This window comes from Bos indicus x Bos taurus, chromosome 11 (genome assembly GCF_003369695.1).
Source record: "Bos indicus x Bos taurus breed Angus x Brahman F1 hybrid chromosome 11, Bos_hybrid_MaternalHap_v2.0, whole genome shotgun sequence".
Taxonomy (NCBI): Eukaryota; Metazoa; Chordata; class Mammalia; order Artiodactyla; family Bovidae; genus Bos; species Bos indicus x Bos taurus.
This window is the reverse complement of record NC_040086.1, coordinates 20,986,896-21,005,083: the sequence shown is the minus strand read 5'-3', so window position 1 is coordinate 21,005,083 and position 18,188 is coordinate 20,986,896. Positions and strand designations below refer to the sequence as shown.

The 18,188-nt window shown below is 45.2% G+C and overlaps 1 protein-coding gene across 4 annotated transcripts in view; it reads right to left on the bottom strand.

Annotated features, from left to right (window-relative positions):
* GALM (galactose mutarotase) overlaps positions 1-18,188 on the bottom strand; it is a 54,657-nt gene that overhangs the window by 7,360 nt on the left and 29,109 nt on the right. Inside the window, exons 5-6 of one of the 4 annotated variants that reach the window (XM_027555046.1) lie at positions 11,131-11,301; positions 10,457-10,498 (exon numbers count right to left, since the gene is read on the bottom strand). The exons of 1 other annotated variant lie outside the window; for it this stretch is intronic. In XM_027555046.1, coding sequence (XP_027410847.1) covers positions 10,457-10,498; positions 11,131-11,301 — 213 coding nt within the window. The remainder of the gene's footprint in view (positions 1-10,456; positions 10,499-11,130; positions 11,302-18,188) is intronic. 2 more of the 4 variants (XM_027555047.1, XM_027555048.1) reach the window with 2 other exon arrangements.

Here is an 18,188-nt window from a genome sequence, read left to right as displayed (position 1 = left end):
ATACAGTCATTTTGGGGTGAACTTTCATTGTGAACTGCATCCTTTATCATTTCCAAGTGTCTTCCTTCATGTAATCGAATGCTTTCTGTCCTGAAATCAGTCTTTTCTGATATTCAGATTGAGACCCTCTGCTACTTGGGCTTTCACTTGCTTGGTTTGCTTTCGAGTGCTCATATTTTGAACCTTTCAAACCAAGTTAATCACTTGGTTTGTACATGGCATTCTGTTGGGTTTTTTTGTGTGATTTAATCTGAGACTGTTTAATAGGGGCTATTAAGACAGCACGGACTTCCTGGATGGCACTGGTGGTAGAGAAGCTGTCTGACAATGCAGGAGACATAAGAGACATAAGCGACTTGGATTGGACGTAAGATCCCCTGGAGGAAGGCATGGCAACTTACTCCAATATTCTTGCCTGGAGAATTCCATGGACTGAGGAGCCTGGTAGGGCTACAGTCCATAGGGTCACAAAGACCTGGACACGACTAAAGCAACTTAGCACGCATGCATTAAGAAGACATATGTATATTATAAGTGTTCTTTGTTTGTCACTGTATTTTATGGTGCGTGTTTATGAATTCTAGTTGCTTTTTAAAAAAAAAAATCTTTTACAATATGGTCTGTGTTTGTGTGTTCCTAATAATTTAGAAACTTTGTATTTTTGTTTTAGTGGTTACATCTGTATACAAGAAACTTCAATATAATATATTCAATTCTCCGTTTCTTAGAATCTTCTGAACTCCTTCCTCCCCTTTTCTCCTCTGCTTCCTGAGTTGGGTTTCTGACACTTTCTAATGTAATTCTAATAATGGCACTTCTTTTCCCAGTAGATGGTGCTAGAGACACAATATAAAGAGCTTACTGTACAGACATCCACACGGAGTTCAGTCAAGTCCTCTAAACCCTGAGCAGTTCTGAGGGCTGAACTTGTCGGATCTCTAACATCAAATCCTGGGTGGTAGTGACCCCACCGGGCTGTAACGACTGTCCTCTGAAGTCTGGGTGACCAACCATCTCCCGCACAAACTTTAAAAAAGACAACAGTTAGACTGGAAAAAAGCAGCTGTTTTCATGGGTTCAACAAGATTTTAATCTTACCAACACATATTCCAAGTGATCATTTATGTTTTGCTTTCTTTCCTAACTTTAAATGGTGCTCACAATATTTAGTGCTTTCTTAAAGCCATATTTGACTCAAAATCTAACCCTTTTAAGATAGTCCTAATACGATTGCCTGGGTCAGTCAAGATTATTTACTTTTCTTGAGTTTAAAGAAAAAAGAAAGTCATGGAATTTTCATGAAGGAAGCACCCCAGGGCACCTTTCATGTCTATTAACCTGATGTTGTGCAATCTACAAATCAGTGTTTACTTTAGTTTTTCTCTCTGTAAAACAAAGCTGCTATTATTTGTTGCCCTCCACATTACATGGAAATATTTGATAAATGATATGCCTGAACATTTTCAGGAAGATGGCATAAATAAATGGGCCAAATTTCAGGAAATACATATATATATAACACAAGCAGAGCTTAGAGAGGGTAAGAATTCAAGAACAGCAGAGAAGTCCTGACTCAAAAATCAGACAATGGGGATAATCCTAAAATGAGATTTTTGCTAAATAAGAAGAAAAAGAGAAGGTTCTAATCGAATCTTTCCCAGCCTTATGCCCTGACACACTCCCTCATGTGCTTGGTGGTCAGGCATATGAAAACTTTTGTATTTGTCTCCCAGACTCACTATGTCTTTGGACTCTTTCTTATAACTGGAATGAGCTTTCTGGCCCCCCACACCATTCTGGCAAAGTCCACTAGGGTATTTAAGAATGCTTATTCTCCAATGCTATTTCCTCTGTGAGGGAATATATCATCCACAGCTAGAACTAACCCCCTTTTTGACTTTGTTCATCCTACTTTGAACATACTTTCCCCCAAACATTCATCACATTAAGGCATAACTCTAGGATTATATCAAGCTATATATCTATAGGGAATGTGAGCCCCTAAAGAGCAGGGACTGTATGTGTCCTACTGATTTTTGTATCTTCTGAGCATTAAGCAGAGTCTTTACTTGATTGAAAACCTGATGAATGAATCAAGTAAACAGATAAAAAAACGGGCAACTGTGAATGTTGTAGCATCCTGTGACAAAGTCAGAATGAAAGATTTAGAAAGAACCTTAGGAATTACCTCATCTAGTCCCCTCGCTTTGCAGATGAGGTTGGGACCCAGACAGCTAAAGGGACCTGCCCAAGGTGACGCGTCTCCATCGTGTCAGAGTCTCCAGGCCGCTACTCAGGCACTTTTCACCTCCCCTTGGATGGACTTGGCTGCAGCCCCTCCCACCCTTAATCCCCAAATACTCTTGCTTTTTCTAAGAATTTGGAAAATGAATGTGCAGTTGTTTTAATTTCTGTTTATCCGCATACGTGAGTTCCTGCTCTGGTGCTAAGAGTAGAAGGAGATATGAAAATAGCTCTCTCAGCAACGCTGAGTGTACATAAAATGAAGCGGAAATGAAAAGGGTGCCTTCAGAGAGGATGTCACATCACCAGACTTCGGTTTTGAAGCCACCAGAAAGCTATGGTGTCAGCAGAGAGAAGCTGTTTTCTTTTTCTTTGGGCCACACTCCAAAGGCATGTCGGATCTTAGGGCCCCAACCAGGGACTGCACCTGCGTGCCCTGCATTTGAAGCATGAGATCTTAACCACTGGACCACCAGCAAAGTCCCCAAGAAGCTGCTTTCTGATAAGGATTTCTTACCATCCTGAATAAGGCTGGATGTGTGCTAAGGTCTGAGCAGCAATGCCTGGCAGATGCCGGGCTCTGACCCAAAGATACGGCGTTATAGCTCTGGGACAGGGGAGTGGCCTGAGGCAGTACTTCTGTTTCCCCATTTCAGGGAAAGTCTGATTGCAAGCCCAACTAAGGACCCACTTGAGGTTGCTGTCATGAATTCTGAGTGAGACAGTAGCTTTTTGGTGGCAACGGTAGAGAGCATGGAGGGGTAGGACTAGTCAGGGTTGGGCTTTGTTAGGAGAACACAAGAACACAAAGAGAGGGGAAGGGCATTGAGAGCATATGAAAAGGGGTGATCCGAATAATGGACTTTTGATCTTAGTAGGGAAGGAGGTGAGGAACAGTGACAGGGTGGTGGGATCAGTGCTACAGGTTCTTGTAGCACTGAAGAATTATTGAAGCTGAAACAGACATCTTACATTATGATAATAGAAGGCAGCGATAAGAGGTAGTAACAAAGTCGGGGGTATGACCCACAGACCACAGGAGTGAGTAGCTGCAAAGCTTGGAGGACAAGATCATTGCAAGAAGATGTCAAGAAGCTGAAAGGTCATGGTATCATCAATACGGATAATAAAATAATTAAGAATTATGACAAGAGTGTTGTTGGAGTGACAGTGAGCCAGGAATAAGGTCGAGTCTATGGAGTAGCTCAACAAAGAGAGCTCATGGGGGTGTCACTGTAGCAGCTACAGCTGCCTTATTCTTGCAAGAAGATAATGTGGACCTGAGCAGTGGAAACAGGACTCTCTAACATTCCAGATCTCTGTCACAAGGCCTTAAATCTTCCTCTATCTGCATTCCTGATAGAGTTATAATTGCCGGCTCTCTGGAAGTAAAGGAAAAAGTCACCCTTCATGAAACTCATCTGCCTTGATTCATATCTCTTCTCTCAAATGAGGGATTCTTAGAGGAACTTGGCCTTTTCCCCATGACTGCCTGTGGCATACTGCATTTTTCAAAGATGGCCACTCCAGGATAGATCCATCCCACAGGCTCTACTTACAATGTGATGCTGACACTCCTTCACCGAGAGGTGGAGTCTTGTTTCCTCCCTTAAGCCTGGACGGACCTTTGTAACTGCCTTAACCAATAGAACGTGGCACAAGTGGTGCTATGTGATTTCTAAGGCCAGGTTCTAAATACAGAGTGGCTTTGGCTTGGTCCTGTCTGCCTCAGAACATCTGCTCTTGAGCCTGGCTGCCAAGTTTTAAGAAACTCAAGTTGCATCGAAAAGCCATGTCAAAAGGGGTATTTTGGCTGACAGCCTCCAACCAACAGTCAGCATCAACTGCCAGACAGGCAAGTGAATGAGCCTTCTGATGATTCCCATCCTGGCTCTCTCATCTTCCAACAGAGGTCCTAGACATCAATATGCAGAGACAAGATATGCCCTGTCTAAATTCCTGACCGCAGTGAGAGATCATAAAGTGTTATAGAGCAATAGATAACTAGTGTACCGCCTTGGGATGTTTTCACCTCTTGGCACTTGACAAGTCCTGACAGGAAGTGAATTTATCCCTCCTTGCTATTTTTACATAGTCAGAAGTCCCTTTAGATGATTCTGCCTTAAGAACACTAACCCTTGCAATTACTTTTGCATAGGGAAGAAACAAATATAAATTTGTTAGCTCACTCTTTTTTGAGTATCTTTTATGTACCAGGCATTAATCTGACCTCAGGGGGTCTTCCCTGGTGGTCCAGTGGTTAAGAATCTACCTCATAATGTGTGGGTTCGATCCCTGGTTAGGGAACTAAGATCCCAGATGCTGCGGAGCAACTAAGTCTGCACGCTGAAACCACTGAACCCACATGCCACAGCCAGAGTCTGAGAGCCACAGAAGATCTCGCGTGACCCAATGAACATCTCGAGTGCTTCAACTAAGACCCAAGGCAGCCAAATTAATGAATTAATTAAACTAAAACAAAACCACAACTGACCTCATGGGACTTAGAATCTGGTGAAAGAGATGGACGATAAAATAAAAACTCACAGGAGAGTATGACAGATGCAGTGAGTATGGTGTTCAGAGGACCCTGATGGAGCAGGAAGCGGCAGCAGCTAGTGCAGCCAGCGAGGTCAGGAGAGGTTTTCCAAAGACGTGTCCCAAGGCTGATCCTGAAAGGTAAGTTGGAACTGGCTAACTTGACAAAGGCATAGGACTACCATCACCTGTGAAGGACAAGAGTGGTCACGCGAGTGTCACTCTGGCAACTACCGCTCCTCAATCTTGCAAGAAGATGATGTATATCTGATTACTGGAAACAAGATTCTCTAACATTGCAGATCTCTGTCACAAGGCATTAAATCTGTCACAGGAATGGACTCTTGTTGTCCATATTTGGGGTGAAGGCAAGACAGTTATGTTATACATATCCTATGGGCTCCTGGCTCTGACAATTTTTGGGGCAAAAGTCTTAAGAAACAGAGCAGAAGGTAAATTAGTCCTCATGAGCTCCTGGCTGAATGCTGACTACTGAAATGATGTTCTGCGTAACATCTGGACGCTCTTCTCAGTACCTGACTGAGAAAATTCACCTGGGGTGAATTTTAATTCCATGCTTTTAACTTCCCATTATCTGAAATAACTCTTTTTGCTTCCTGGTGGCCCTAGTGCCTGACTCTGAGAAGATAAACAGATGGTCACTGCAGGAGTCACTGGGTCTTCATGTTTATTCATTTTTTAGCTCTCTCCTTTTTGGCAGGTCCCCTTTCTAGCTTATCTCACACAACCCAGTGACATAAGTGCACAATGAAAACCAGAATCCCTCCAGACAGTCCTCAGCACAAGGAACTCCTGTTTATAATAACAATTAAAAACCATTTTGAGAAAACAGAAAAGAAAATCTGGCATAGACATTCTAGAAAAATTTGCGGGGGGAGGGTAGGTGGGAAGAAATTTTCTCTAATAATTTTTTCTCCTTTGAAAAATAAAGAGTAAAAAAAAATTATGTTATTCAAAAATTATTTTCTATGATTTGTCCTATACACTGACTTATGAATCTATGTAAGATGTCTTAGGATTTAGACAGACTTACCAACTGACCTTCATAAATTTCTTTGCCTCTGTAAAATTCAATTTTCCCACTTAGAAAATTGGAGCTAATAGTGTTATCTACCAAATACAGATACTGTGATTTTTTTGTTCTTCTTTTTGTTTGTTTTTGTCTGAACCATGCAGATTGCAGGATCTCAGTTTCCCAGTCAGGGATCAAACCCACGCCCTCAGCAGAGCTGGCAGGGAAGTCCCTGGCACTGTGGCGTTTAACTGAGGGAATGCTATGAAGGGGTTTGTGCCTCTTGGCCAGCACCTGGCATATAGTCAGTGCTCTCTCTGTCTGTCACACATACACACTCCAGAAATACAGAGAACAGAACAATTATTCATTATGGTCTTTAAGTTATTAATACTACAGGAAAAGTACACTACTTCCTCCAAAGAGCACTGACATTTTCATTAAAAAAGATTTCTCTTTTTTGAAACTTTCTCTCTTAGTGATTTTTTAGTCTGAAACAATGGTTTTTTAAGTGTCTCTGAATCATGGGCTCCTTTGAGAATATTCTAAAAGTTATGGGCTCTCTCTGCAAGAAAATGCACACACACACACACACACACACACACACACACACAATGTTCCTAAAACTTCCAAAGTCCAGTGATACATGCCTGGTTAAGAATCTCTGATCTATATAGCCTGGTGAGTATTTTCTGCCTATCCCACTACTTGTCACAAAACAAGCTGCCCTCTGACGCTAAAATGCACCTTTGGAATGTTGCAGTCCCATAACCTGAGGTGTTTAGTCAAGAAACGCAGCCTGAGTGTCTCCTGGCAGATTCCTGTAGCAGCGTCGTAAAGGCCTTGCGCAATACACCAGGCCTCCTTCCAGACTGCTTTGACTCCTCCATATTCTTGCAGCGTGGACAGCTAGTATGTGAAAGGACACAGAAGCTAGCCTTAATCTGAGCGAGTCAACAGCACAGAGAAACTGCAGGAAAATAATGTATCTGAGAAAGTGTAAATTGCCCCCATGACAGCTGATTAAGCAAACTGTCCTCTTGGTCACAGGATATATCAGAAGTCATCATCACCAATTATTATTACCGGCTTCAGGAGCATCCTGTTCACTTGCTGGGAAAACTCAATAGATGTCAGAATGGATTTTAGAGTCAGAAAGTCCTGGATTTAAATCCCAGCTTTCTTTGCTATAAAAAATGGTGGAATAGTAATATAGTTGCTATTAGGGACCGTAGCCAAGGGTAATAACAGCATAGACTTTGGAGTTAGGGAAACTTGCTAGAAACATTGACTCCACCAATGACTTACCTGTTTAACTTTGTGCAGGTTACCTGACCTCTCCAAATGCCCATTTTTTCCAAATGAGGCTTAACTGAAGCATAACGCCTATTTCAAAGGGTAATTCAATGAGCTAAGGTATGTATATATGCTTAGCTCAGTGTCTGGTACATATTAAACACACAGTAAATGGTGACAATGATGATGATGGTGGTGGTCATGCTGCTGCTGCTACTAAGTCACGCCAGTCATGTCGGACTCTGTGTGACCCCATAGATGGCAGCCCACCAGGCTCCCATCCCTGGGATTCTCCAGGCAAGAATACTGGAGTGGGTTGTCATTTCCTTCTCCAGTGCATGAAAATGAAAACTGAAAGTGAAGTCGCTCAGTCATGTCCGACTCTTCACGACCCCATGGACTGTAGCGTACCAGGCTCCTCCGTCCATGGGATTTCCTAGGCAAGAGTACTGGAGTGGGGTGCCATTGCCTTCTCCGGATGGTGGTCATAATAATAGCTAATACTTACTAAGCTCTTAACTAAATTCCAGGAACTGTTCTATGGACTTCACACATATTACCTCATTAAATCTTCACAACCAATGAGGTAGGTCCAGTTATTACCTCCACTTTACACATAAGGCCCGCAGAGGTAAAATACATTGTTCAGCATCACAGAGCTGGTGAGAATTGAAGCCTAAGCAGTCAAGGTTTGAGTCTGTGTTAACTACTGTGTTTTTCTGATTGTGATGAGTCAAAATCAGCCCTTTTAAATAGCCATTCATGGTCATACCAAGGACTCAATTCAGTAAGGCCAGTGAATTGAGTCCATTTCTTTGGCTGGGGCTCCTTTGCCTGCCCCGTACGTTTCAGCCCCATGGTGGGGGACCTACTGCCCAGGAGCAGGTGCATTTCCAGGGTCAGAGGACATTGATCCAGGAGGGTTTGGGAAGGTGGTCTTGAAAGGAAGGTCAAGACTACCTTCCCAAACCCTCCTGCATCCACTGGACTTTGGCACATAACTACTCTGGCATGAGAGGGACAGCCCTTCTACCTGACCACACAGAGATACAGTGTTTGGGGTTTGCTTGAGGATTTCAAAAGGTGAACACATTGGGGCAGAAGAATTTTCCTGCATGTTTGTTTTGCTGCTTCAGAAGCTCCAACTACAAAGGGGGACCAGGAAGCCCAGGCTCACAGGAAAACCCTGGCCTTCTGCTCTCCCCCAAGAGTCACAAGGCTTCCACAGTCATGGTTCACAGGAACCCAAAAAGATCAGCAGGGACAGGTGGGCTGATGTCCTTGCACCATGGAAAACATAGTCACTAAACACAGAGAGCCAAATTATGTTAACAGCCTAGGTCAGAGAACAGAACCTGTGAAGGAGAGGGGAGAAACCAGTCCAGTCTTTCAGGTCAGGTGACCCAGTGGCTGTGACAAGAAATGGCTTTATGTGGGGGATTTAGCCCCTCTGATCTCCATCAGTGCTTCACCTTCTCACAAATCACCCCACACAAATATACCATCTAAGCTTCAAGGCACACGCCTGTCTCCCTCATCCTGAATCTGCTGCCCCAAGCTCCCCTGACACAGAAATGTTGGTTCCATTATAGCTGCTCAGCCTCCTTTGGCTTAGTTTGAACACAGTTCTGTGTTTGTACTAGTGGAGCGAGGCAGGCAGCCTTGAAACACAGGGCCAGCCGCTCCAGTCTCACTACCTGCAAGAGGTGGTCATTATCTTCTCTGCAACAGAGTGCCCTACATACCCGGAGTTCTACTTGTCTTTGCACCTGTCCCTGCCCACAAGGATAACCTCACATGCTACAAATGTGGGAGCAGTTCTCTGTCCTGGGAAGAATTCTAGAATGGAGACATAAAAGGAAAGAGGAAGCACGCTCCCCAGGAACCAAATGCAGTTGCATTCAAATATAAACCACTGGCTTCTCAAATTGGGTCACATGGACTGTGGCTCAGGGAGCTTGGAGGGATGAAGCATCCGGGCTTCAGTGAGCAGAATCTGCAGGGAGTCATCAAAGAGCCTCTGATCTGTGGCTAATCTAGATGAAGATACAGGAGGTTTTTCTCAAACGATGACAGAGAGCATGAAGCTGGAAGGCAGATATGCTTGGGATAACAGAACCAGGAATCCAAAAGAAAGTATAAAGTGGGGGGTAAAGCACTGATGACAGGATGAAATTTATGGACAAGAACAGATGTGTGAGTCCTGCATGTGTCTGAAAAATAAAAACCCAAACCAAAGGACACCACCTAGATTTAGATTACAACTCTTAATCCTAGGTACAAAACAATCTGAAGTTCTATTTCCTCACTAGTGAAACTGGGACACTGTGGCCCCTCCCTCATGAAGTTGTCATGAGGATTAAGAACAGTTAATACAGGGAAAGTGCTCAGCACAGTGATGTGATGATGGTTGTGATGGTAACAGGTAACATGTAGATGGTTCTTTGTACAGTGCTTCATAGCCAGGCAGTACGGTTCCAGAGCAGGTGGTTCTTAACCATCATATTATAGTAACTCTCATAAAGCTTAAATCTAGTTAGTACAATTATTACCAACTAAGGGAGAGATGTGGGCTGCCCTGGTAGCTCAGCAGTAAAGAATCTGCTTGTGATGCAGGAGACATGGGTTTGATCCCTGGGTCGTGAAGATCCCCTGGAGAAGGAAACAGCAACCCACTCCAGTATTCTTGCCTGGGGAATCCCATTGACAGAGAAGCCTGGCGGGCTACAGTCCATTGGGTTGCAAAGAGTCGGACACGACTTAGCGACTGAACTATCAACCAAGAAGAGATGTAGCTAAGCCACAGTAGGTGTGAAAATGACTTTAAGGATGTGGTTGGCAGTCAGTTCAATGGAAGTTACGTAAAGACTGTAATGAGGTTGTTGACAGTTCTTGTTACTATTTGCAGCAGAGGCATCACAGGATGACCTGAGGATGTTCTGCCTCAAGAAGAAATGACTTTGAGGTGACAGGACAGCTGCCTGCTAAAGTTACAAGGCTGCTCTTTAGGGACCCAAGGCCCAGGACTAAGCCAGGTGGGGGTCAGCGCTAGGTAGACAGATTTCAGCTCAATATCAGGAAGGCCTTTCTGACATGCTGGTCCAGGATGGGCAGTGAGCATCCTGCCCAGTGTCAGCAAAACCTATGGTTCTGAGATTCAAATACTTGACAGGTGAGTGGTGGTTGGAGAAGATAAGGTCCTGTCCAGCTGAGACATTCCAGGGCTATAGGTACAATGGCCCTTGAGACAAACACAATGCAGAAAGTTGTTCCCTTCGGGGGCTCCCTGTGATTTCTGGTTAACTCTTTCCTCTTTTTTTAAATAAAAATCTCAGCTTGTCTTACCTAAGGAAGCCGTTGACGGAGAGCAGTTCTTTCCAGAATGAGCTACAAAGAAAAGATTTTTGTAAGAGAGGCCCAGGGTCTTCCCTGGTGGTCCAGTGGTTGAGAATTCACCCTGCAATGTGGGACCCCTGGTCCAGGAAGATTCCACATGCTGCAGGGCAGCAAAGCCCACACAGCAGAACTACTGAAGCCTGCGTGCTCTAGAGCCCATGCCCCTCAACAGAAGAAGGCACCATGCATCGCAACTAGAGGTAGGCCCTGCTCACCACAACTAGAGAGAGCCTTCGGGCAGCAATGAAGACCCAGCGCAGCCAAAAATAAATTAAAAAAAAAAAAAGCATTGACGTGGGAAGTCCTGGAGCAGAGTGGGGTATAGAGGTAGCTAAGGGGTAGCAGGAGGACTCAGGATTGTTAAGGAGAGGAGTCAATGGGCAGAAATAGGTGCCCAAAGTGAGGAAAGCAACAAAAGTTACAGGAGGTTACACAGAGTGGTGTAGAGCCTTTTCAACAACTACTCAAAGCATGGACCAGGGAGCATCCGCGCAGGCATCGCCTGGTGCTTGTTAGAAACAGGCTCCACCCACACCAAGTCAGAGTCATTGCCAAGTCCACCAGGCGACTCGTGTGCACTTTAAGGGTGAAAGACAGTGATGTGGAAACCATCTAAGACAGACCCGGGCTCACGTGTGCTGTGCTTTCGTCTCCAAAAGAAAAAGAAAAAAAAGGTGGGGCCGGAGGAAGACCTGGAGTCTGATCTCCATGGGGATGGCCCAGCTGTGCCTTCCAGCCCAAGCTGCTCCAGTGATGTCTGTGTCTTCCGTCGGGTTCAGAACAGTCAGTCAAATCTGCATAAGGAAGCCAGCTGTAATGGGGCCTGTGGGCACAGTTACTCATCTGACACCTAATTAAGCCATCTTGACAAAATCATCTCTAGAATGCCCGTTATTATTTTAGGAAATGACACAAAGAGAATGATAATTAAAAGTAACAGCCTCGGAGTGAATTTGGACTTCATTCCAGTGGTTGGCAAGTCAAAGCACCTTGGGATTTTTTTTTTAAGGTAACATTTCTATAAATTTTCATAGATCACACAACCTCAAAGCTTGTCTCTGCTGCAGGTTTTTTCCTCTTTCCTTTGCCATTGCTTTGAGTTTACAGCTTTATTCTACTGCTGTTTTTTCTTTTTTCCCCACTGAGAACTTTTTGATCTTGACTTACAGTGGAGGAGGGCACTACTTCTGGATATTCCATGCCATCTGAAGCAGAAAATGCCGAACACCATCACATGACGTTTTTCAGGTGAGAAGGCAATTTTACACTCCACAGATGGGCCCATGCGAGGCCTGTTCATGCAGAGGATTTTTCCACCCCAGACTTCCATCCAGATGGTACCCGGGATTTGCGCTGAAGTTCACCCACTGTCTTCCTGCTAGACCCGCTCTCCTGAGCACCGCCATGTTCCCCTGGTCTTCAGGGTGTCCGTCAGGGCGCTCACATCCTTTGTCACCTGCCCGGGCCCACTGTCTATGACCTGAGCCACTTGGTCAGTAACACCCATGCTGTCCAGCCTTATGCCCTGTCCCCTCCTCCTGCTCCTCCTTCCTGACAAAATGCACCGAGGGATCATCCCACAGTCCACTTTCTCTGCTTCTGACTCCAGCTACCGAGAGAAATGGAGAGAACCCCCAGAACCAACTGCGGCCACCACAATTTCACAGTCTCTGTCCTCTCCTGGATTCTCAGCAGCACTTGCAAACATTTCACTTCTCTTCAGTCAGCTCTGCTCCTCTCCCACCAAAACCCTCCTCTTCCTTGATCCTGCATTTCCATCTTAGGGAAGCACCCTCTTCCCTCTTTTCAAGTTGTTTGAACGCAGATTCAACACCAGGGGCTTCCTGAGCTCACTTAGGCAGCATTTACAGCTCTACATTCGAGCAAATGAATGAGAATCTCTAGGGCGGTCCCGAGATGCCGTATCTAGACATTGCCTTAGCTGGGAACCACTCGCTGGCCTACATTCCCTGACCCTCTCATCTCATTCCCAGTTACTCACCAGTTGTCAGTCTGGCTTCTCTCCTCACATCTGAGAAAGGGGCAGCAGTGACAGCCACTACAGCCCAGGCATGCTGCCCAGGTTCCCAGTTCTCTGGAAACTGATGTGGCTGGTCAGTCCAAGACAGATGGATACCTTTTCTCTTTTTTTCGCCTTCTTCCTCTGACCATCTTCTCAGTGCCATTAGTGTGAGTCTTTCTTGCACTTTAAATAAGTTTGGTGGTGGCCTCCAGTTCCCCTGGGTTCAGCCCTCAGACCCCTTGACCATCTCAGTCTATGGTTCCTCCCTGGGAAATCCATATGGCTTAATCTACAAAACACATGCTGAATTACATTCCTGCTCTCATTTCTCTCGTAATGTATCCATTCGTCCAACTCCTTGCTGGACATCCCCACCTGGTTGCCCCCCAGGCATCTTAACCTCAAATATCCCTGAGACCAAATCCACAGTTCCCCCAGCCCTTCCCCTTCTTCATTCCAGCCCTGTGCCAGCTCCTCCTCCTCTATCCTGTGCTACTTAATATCTCTTAATATCTCCATTTCTGCTGCCCGGGAGCTGCCCTAGAAACCCAGACGCCATCCTATAGCCTTCCTGCTTCCTCATTTACTACATGTCATTCAGGCTTCCTAAGTTTTACCTCTTAAATATTGTAAGACTACACTTCTTCCATCTGACTTCTTGTTGCGGTCATCCTTATTTCTTGCTTGGTCTACTGAAATAGACTCTTCATCAGCCTCTGTCTCTAGTCAAGCTCCACCCCTGACAGTGGCTGGGGTGATATTTGTAAAATGCCAGTCTTGCTAGGTCCATCCCCTGACTTAAATGCTTCAAAGTCTTCCAGGATTGAAAGATAAAATCCTAGCTCCTTAGGATGGCACAGAATGCCCATGGTGACTATATTCAAATACCAGGCTGGGACCAGGGTGATGCAATCAGGGACCCAGGGTTCAAAACTTAAGGAGACACTCATTCTTGGGTGCTGACCCTGCACCTTCATGGCCCTGAGAATGAGTGCTGCCTTACATTTTGCACCATAAAATTGCCTCACCCTAGCCTCCACCCTGCCCAACTGTCTCTGTAGCTTTTGACTTAACAGTCCACCCCCACTCCCACCTTTTGTGCTTAGTACTCTTACTCTCCTTGTTGCCAGACCCTCACAGACACACCTCTCAAAGCTCAGAGTGATATCAAGAACGCCTCTTCCAATCCTGCCTCTATGGTCCCTTCGTTCCATGGGCATCACCGCTGCCACTGCCCTGACTACATCAGTCTCCACTCCCTGTGAGCTTCTCAAGAGCACACACAGTGTTTCTCTGGCTAGCTGAGAATCAGCTGGTGCTGATCAGCAGCAATCAGCAGGTGTTCTACCAATGTTGCTGCTAAGTCGCTTCAGTTGTGTCCAACTCTGTGTGACCCCACAGACGGCGGCCCACCAGGCTCCCCCATCCCTGGGATTCTCCAGGCAAGAACACTGGAGTGGGTTGCCATTTCCTTCTCCAATGCATGAAAGTGAAAAGTGAAAGTAAAGTCGCTCAGTCGTGTCTGACTCTTAGTGACCCCATGGACTGTAGCCCACCAGACTCCTCTGTCCATGGGATTTTCTAGGCAAAAGTACTGGAGTGGGGTGCCATTGCCTTCTCCGTCTACCAATGTTAGCTGAACTGAATACAAGCCTGCTCTCAGAACTCGCTTGAGTTAGCCTCAGACCCACAGCTACCTCTCATCCGCTTCAGAATGACCTCTAAGGACTGCTATGTGCCAGGTATAAACTCGAGCCAGGCCTCTGTCCAGACCTCTGAGGGCAGAGGGGTGGCTGTTAAACCATCAGCTTTCAAAGGGTGGTAGTCAGAGTTTTAGCAAACGACTCCCCTTCTGACAAATTAACTTGATGTTAGTCTGAACTTTCCAGAGGAGTTATACAATGTCTGGCCAAGCACTATTTCTGAGCTTTCTTCCTGCCAAATTTTCAGCATGCTGGCTCATGCTTGCCAATCTTATAGCAGTGATGTTTTCTAGTAGGGAACACGAGTAGCTTTGGGAGTTATTCTGGATCTCATAAAGTTGTTCCCGGGGCCATTTTATAGAGTGGGTTTCAGTAACACATCCCCTCGGGGGTATTGTTGCTGCCAGGAGAGGTCCTTGGAGTTTCTGTTGTTGAACTTCATTGAGTACCATCTAGGAGGGATCTGTCATAGACAAAACAGCTCTAGGGTAAATAAAACTGTAGCCTTATTTAGGGGCTTCCCTGGTGACTCTGACAGTAAAGCGTCTGCCTGAAATGCCGGAAACCTGAATTCGATCCCTGGGTGGGGAAGATAGTCTGGAGAAAGAAATGGCAACCCACTCCAGTACTCTTGCCTGGAAAATTCCATAGACAGAGGAGCCTGGTAGGCTACAGTCCATGGGATCGCAAAGAACTGACCATGACTGAGTGACTTCACTTTCACTTGACTTCTTTGGGGATGCGCCCTGTGCTATGTCCATGGCTGTATGTTCTCCATACAGCCTGGGTATACCTAATTTGCTCAGCCTTCTACCTTCCCCGGGGCTGTATTGTACCTGGCACCTAGTATGTGATATCATCTGGTGACAGGGCATGGGAGGAGAAACTTGGGGGCCAGACTTGGACCTGGAGGGGCTAGTCTCCAGAATTGCATAGCTGAGGGTAACAAGCAGAACACCATGCTCTGGCTTTCCGCTTACAGGGAGGCCCAAGAATACTGGAGTGGGTAGTCTATCCCTTCTCCAGGCGATCTTCCTGACCCAAGGATCGAACCCAGGTCCACCGCATTGCAGGCAGATTCTTTACCATCTGAGCCTCAGGGATGGGGAAGGGAAGGAGTAATTGATAGCATGTGCAGGGTGGCTACTTCTTGGTTTCACTTTTCTGTTTAGCATAGATAAGTTTTCTAGCTTCAGGCCAAAGAAACCCAGCCTGAAACTCCCTTCTAGCTCCCTACTTTGGATCTATTACTAAATCCTGATAGAACATCTGAGGTAGACGCAGGCTTAACGGAGAGGAAGATAAGGGAGCCTGGGCACACAAACTCTGAAACAGATTATGTCATTACAAAACCCCCAGAGCAACAAAGAATCCTCTGTTTCCAGGAAGTAGGGGAAATATTTCTAAGGAGGAAGTGTGGGGCTCGAAGAGAGTGGGGGTCTGTGCAGCAAGGAGGGGTTATAAGGTGGTCCCTGTGGTTGGGGGGGAGGTTCTGAAATAGGGGCATGAGTGAGGCACAGTGGGTGATGCGCCGGGGAAGCAGCTGGTGTCTGGCCTGAGAGCCACGTAAAACTTTTTTTTAAACTGAAAAGTATTATAAAGTAAGATTTGCATTTTTGTTAGATAACTTTAGCAACAAGATGGAGGACAAATCTAGAGAGATTTTTCACCCCCTGGTTAGAGAACTGTTGTCCGCATTCTATTTGGTCTTTCACTGATCCCAATTTATGAAGTTTGTAATACAAGCCAGGCACTGATCTAGAGAAGAAAAGATAGCCTACACCAGGACTCAACAATACATATTGAGGAGACAGATTGAAGAAATACTTTGTTGTTAAAAATCATCAAGACCTTGGAACTTCCCTGGTGGGCCAATGCAGGGGAAATGGGTTCGATCCCTGGTCCAGGAAGATCCCACATGCAGCAAGGCAACTAAGCCCATGTCCTACAAATACTGAGCCCGTGAGCCACAACCACCAAAGCCCTCATGCCCTAGCCCACACTCCACAGCAAGAGAAGCCACTGTAACGAGAAGCCTGCGCACTGCAACGAGAGAGTAGCCCCCTCTCGGCAACTAGAGAAAGCCAGTGTGGAGCAATGAAGACTCAGCACAACCATAAATGAATACAATTTTTAAAAAATCATTAGGACCTAGTGACTAACAATATGGGGGTAGGTGGGAGGAGGGACTGAAAAGGAAAGAGGAAGCATACTGATGAATGGTTGGAACTAATACTATGTCCAGAGGATTTTTAGAGTATACCCTGTATGATACCATAATGAGGGATACGTGTCATTATACACTTGTCCAAACCCACTGAATACACCACACGAAGAGTGAACCCTAGGGAATTCCCTGGTGGTTCAGTGGTTAGGACTCTGCTTCCACTGCAGGAACTAAGATCCTGCAAGATGCATGGCATAGCCAAAAAAAAAAAAAAAGAACCCTGATGTAAATTGTGAACGTTGGATGATAAAGATGTGTCAATTTAGGTTTATCAATTATAATAAATGCACCATCCTGGTGGAGGATGTTGATAACGGGGAGACTATGCCTATGTGGGGCTTCTCTGGTGGCTCAGTGGTAAAGAATCCACCTACCAATGTAGGAGACACAGGTTTGACCCCTGGGTCAGGAAGACTCCCTGAAGAAGGAAATGGCAACCTGCTCCAGTATTCTTGCCTGGGAAATCCTATGGACAGGGGAACCTGGCAGATTACAGTCCATGGGGTCAAAAGAGAGTCAGACATAGTTCAGTTGCTCAGTCGTGTCTGACTCTTTGTGACCCCAAGGACTGCAGCATGCCAGCCTTCCCTGTCCATCACCAACTCCCAGAGCTTGCTCAAACTCATGTCCATCAAGTCAGTGATGCCATTCAACCATCTCATCCTCTGTCGTCCCCTTCTCCTCCTGCCTTCAATCTTTCCCAGCATCAGGGTTTTTTCCAAGGAGTCAGTTCTTCACATCAGGTGGCCAAAGCATTGGAGTTTCAGCCTCAGCATCAATCCTTTCAATGAATATTCAGGACTGAATAAGTTGGACACAACTTAGCGACTAAACAACAGCAACATGCATATATGGGAGTAGAGGGTATGGAAAATATCTGTACTTTCTGTTCAATTTTGCTGTGAACATAAAACTTCTCTAAAAAAGATTAAGCTTATTAAAAAAAAAAAATCAGTAGGACCTGACAATGATATTGAGTGGGGTAGGGAGGTGGGATGAAAAAGTAAGAGGAAACCTATTGATGGAGGGTTGAAACTAATACTATACCCATTACTTTAGAATTATATAAAGTCCAAAGGATTTTTCTGTAAGAAGCTCTGCAAAGATTAAAACACGTAGATCAAAACAGTCTTCATTTGCACTATCTTTGAACCAGGAGACTACTTTGGGATTTGTTATTTCTCCAGGTCAGAGACTTAGACCTGCCCTAGGGAAGTAATTATAAAATCAACTGAATTGTAGGTTGAACCCAGAGAGGTTGAAATAAAATACAAACGTCTTGCTGAGCTTCTCTCCGCAGCCTCGTGGTAAGCCTTTCCTACCAGTTCTAATTTTGTCAAAATGGGGTTGCTTTCATGTAATTTTAGAAGGAGCTTTCAAAAATGGAGAGCAGCGAGAACCGCAAGTGAATGCAGATGGGCTGGGGGACAGGGTGGATTTCATTTTATAAAAATGAAAAGTATCCATCTCAAGGAAGAGAATAAGATGAGACTTTACTAATGTTACTTTAAGAGGCAAATCAAATCATTCACTTTGTTAATTTAATTCCTTATCTACAACTACGAGTAAAGAATAGCAAAACTAGAAGAAGAAGAAAAAAAAAAAAAAAGCTGTGTGCTTTAAATGCCTGTAAAGACACATGCTTAGTTCTGCACTGGGTTGTATGCATCATAAAGTCATGCTGGGCAAGTGGCCCAGATCGCCTCCAAGTCTCACAGTTCTGTAAGG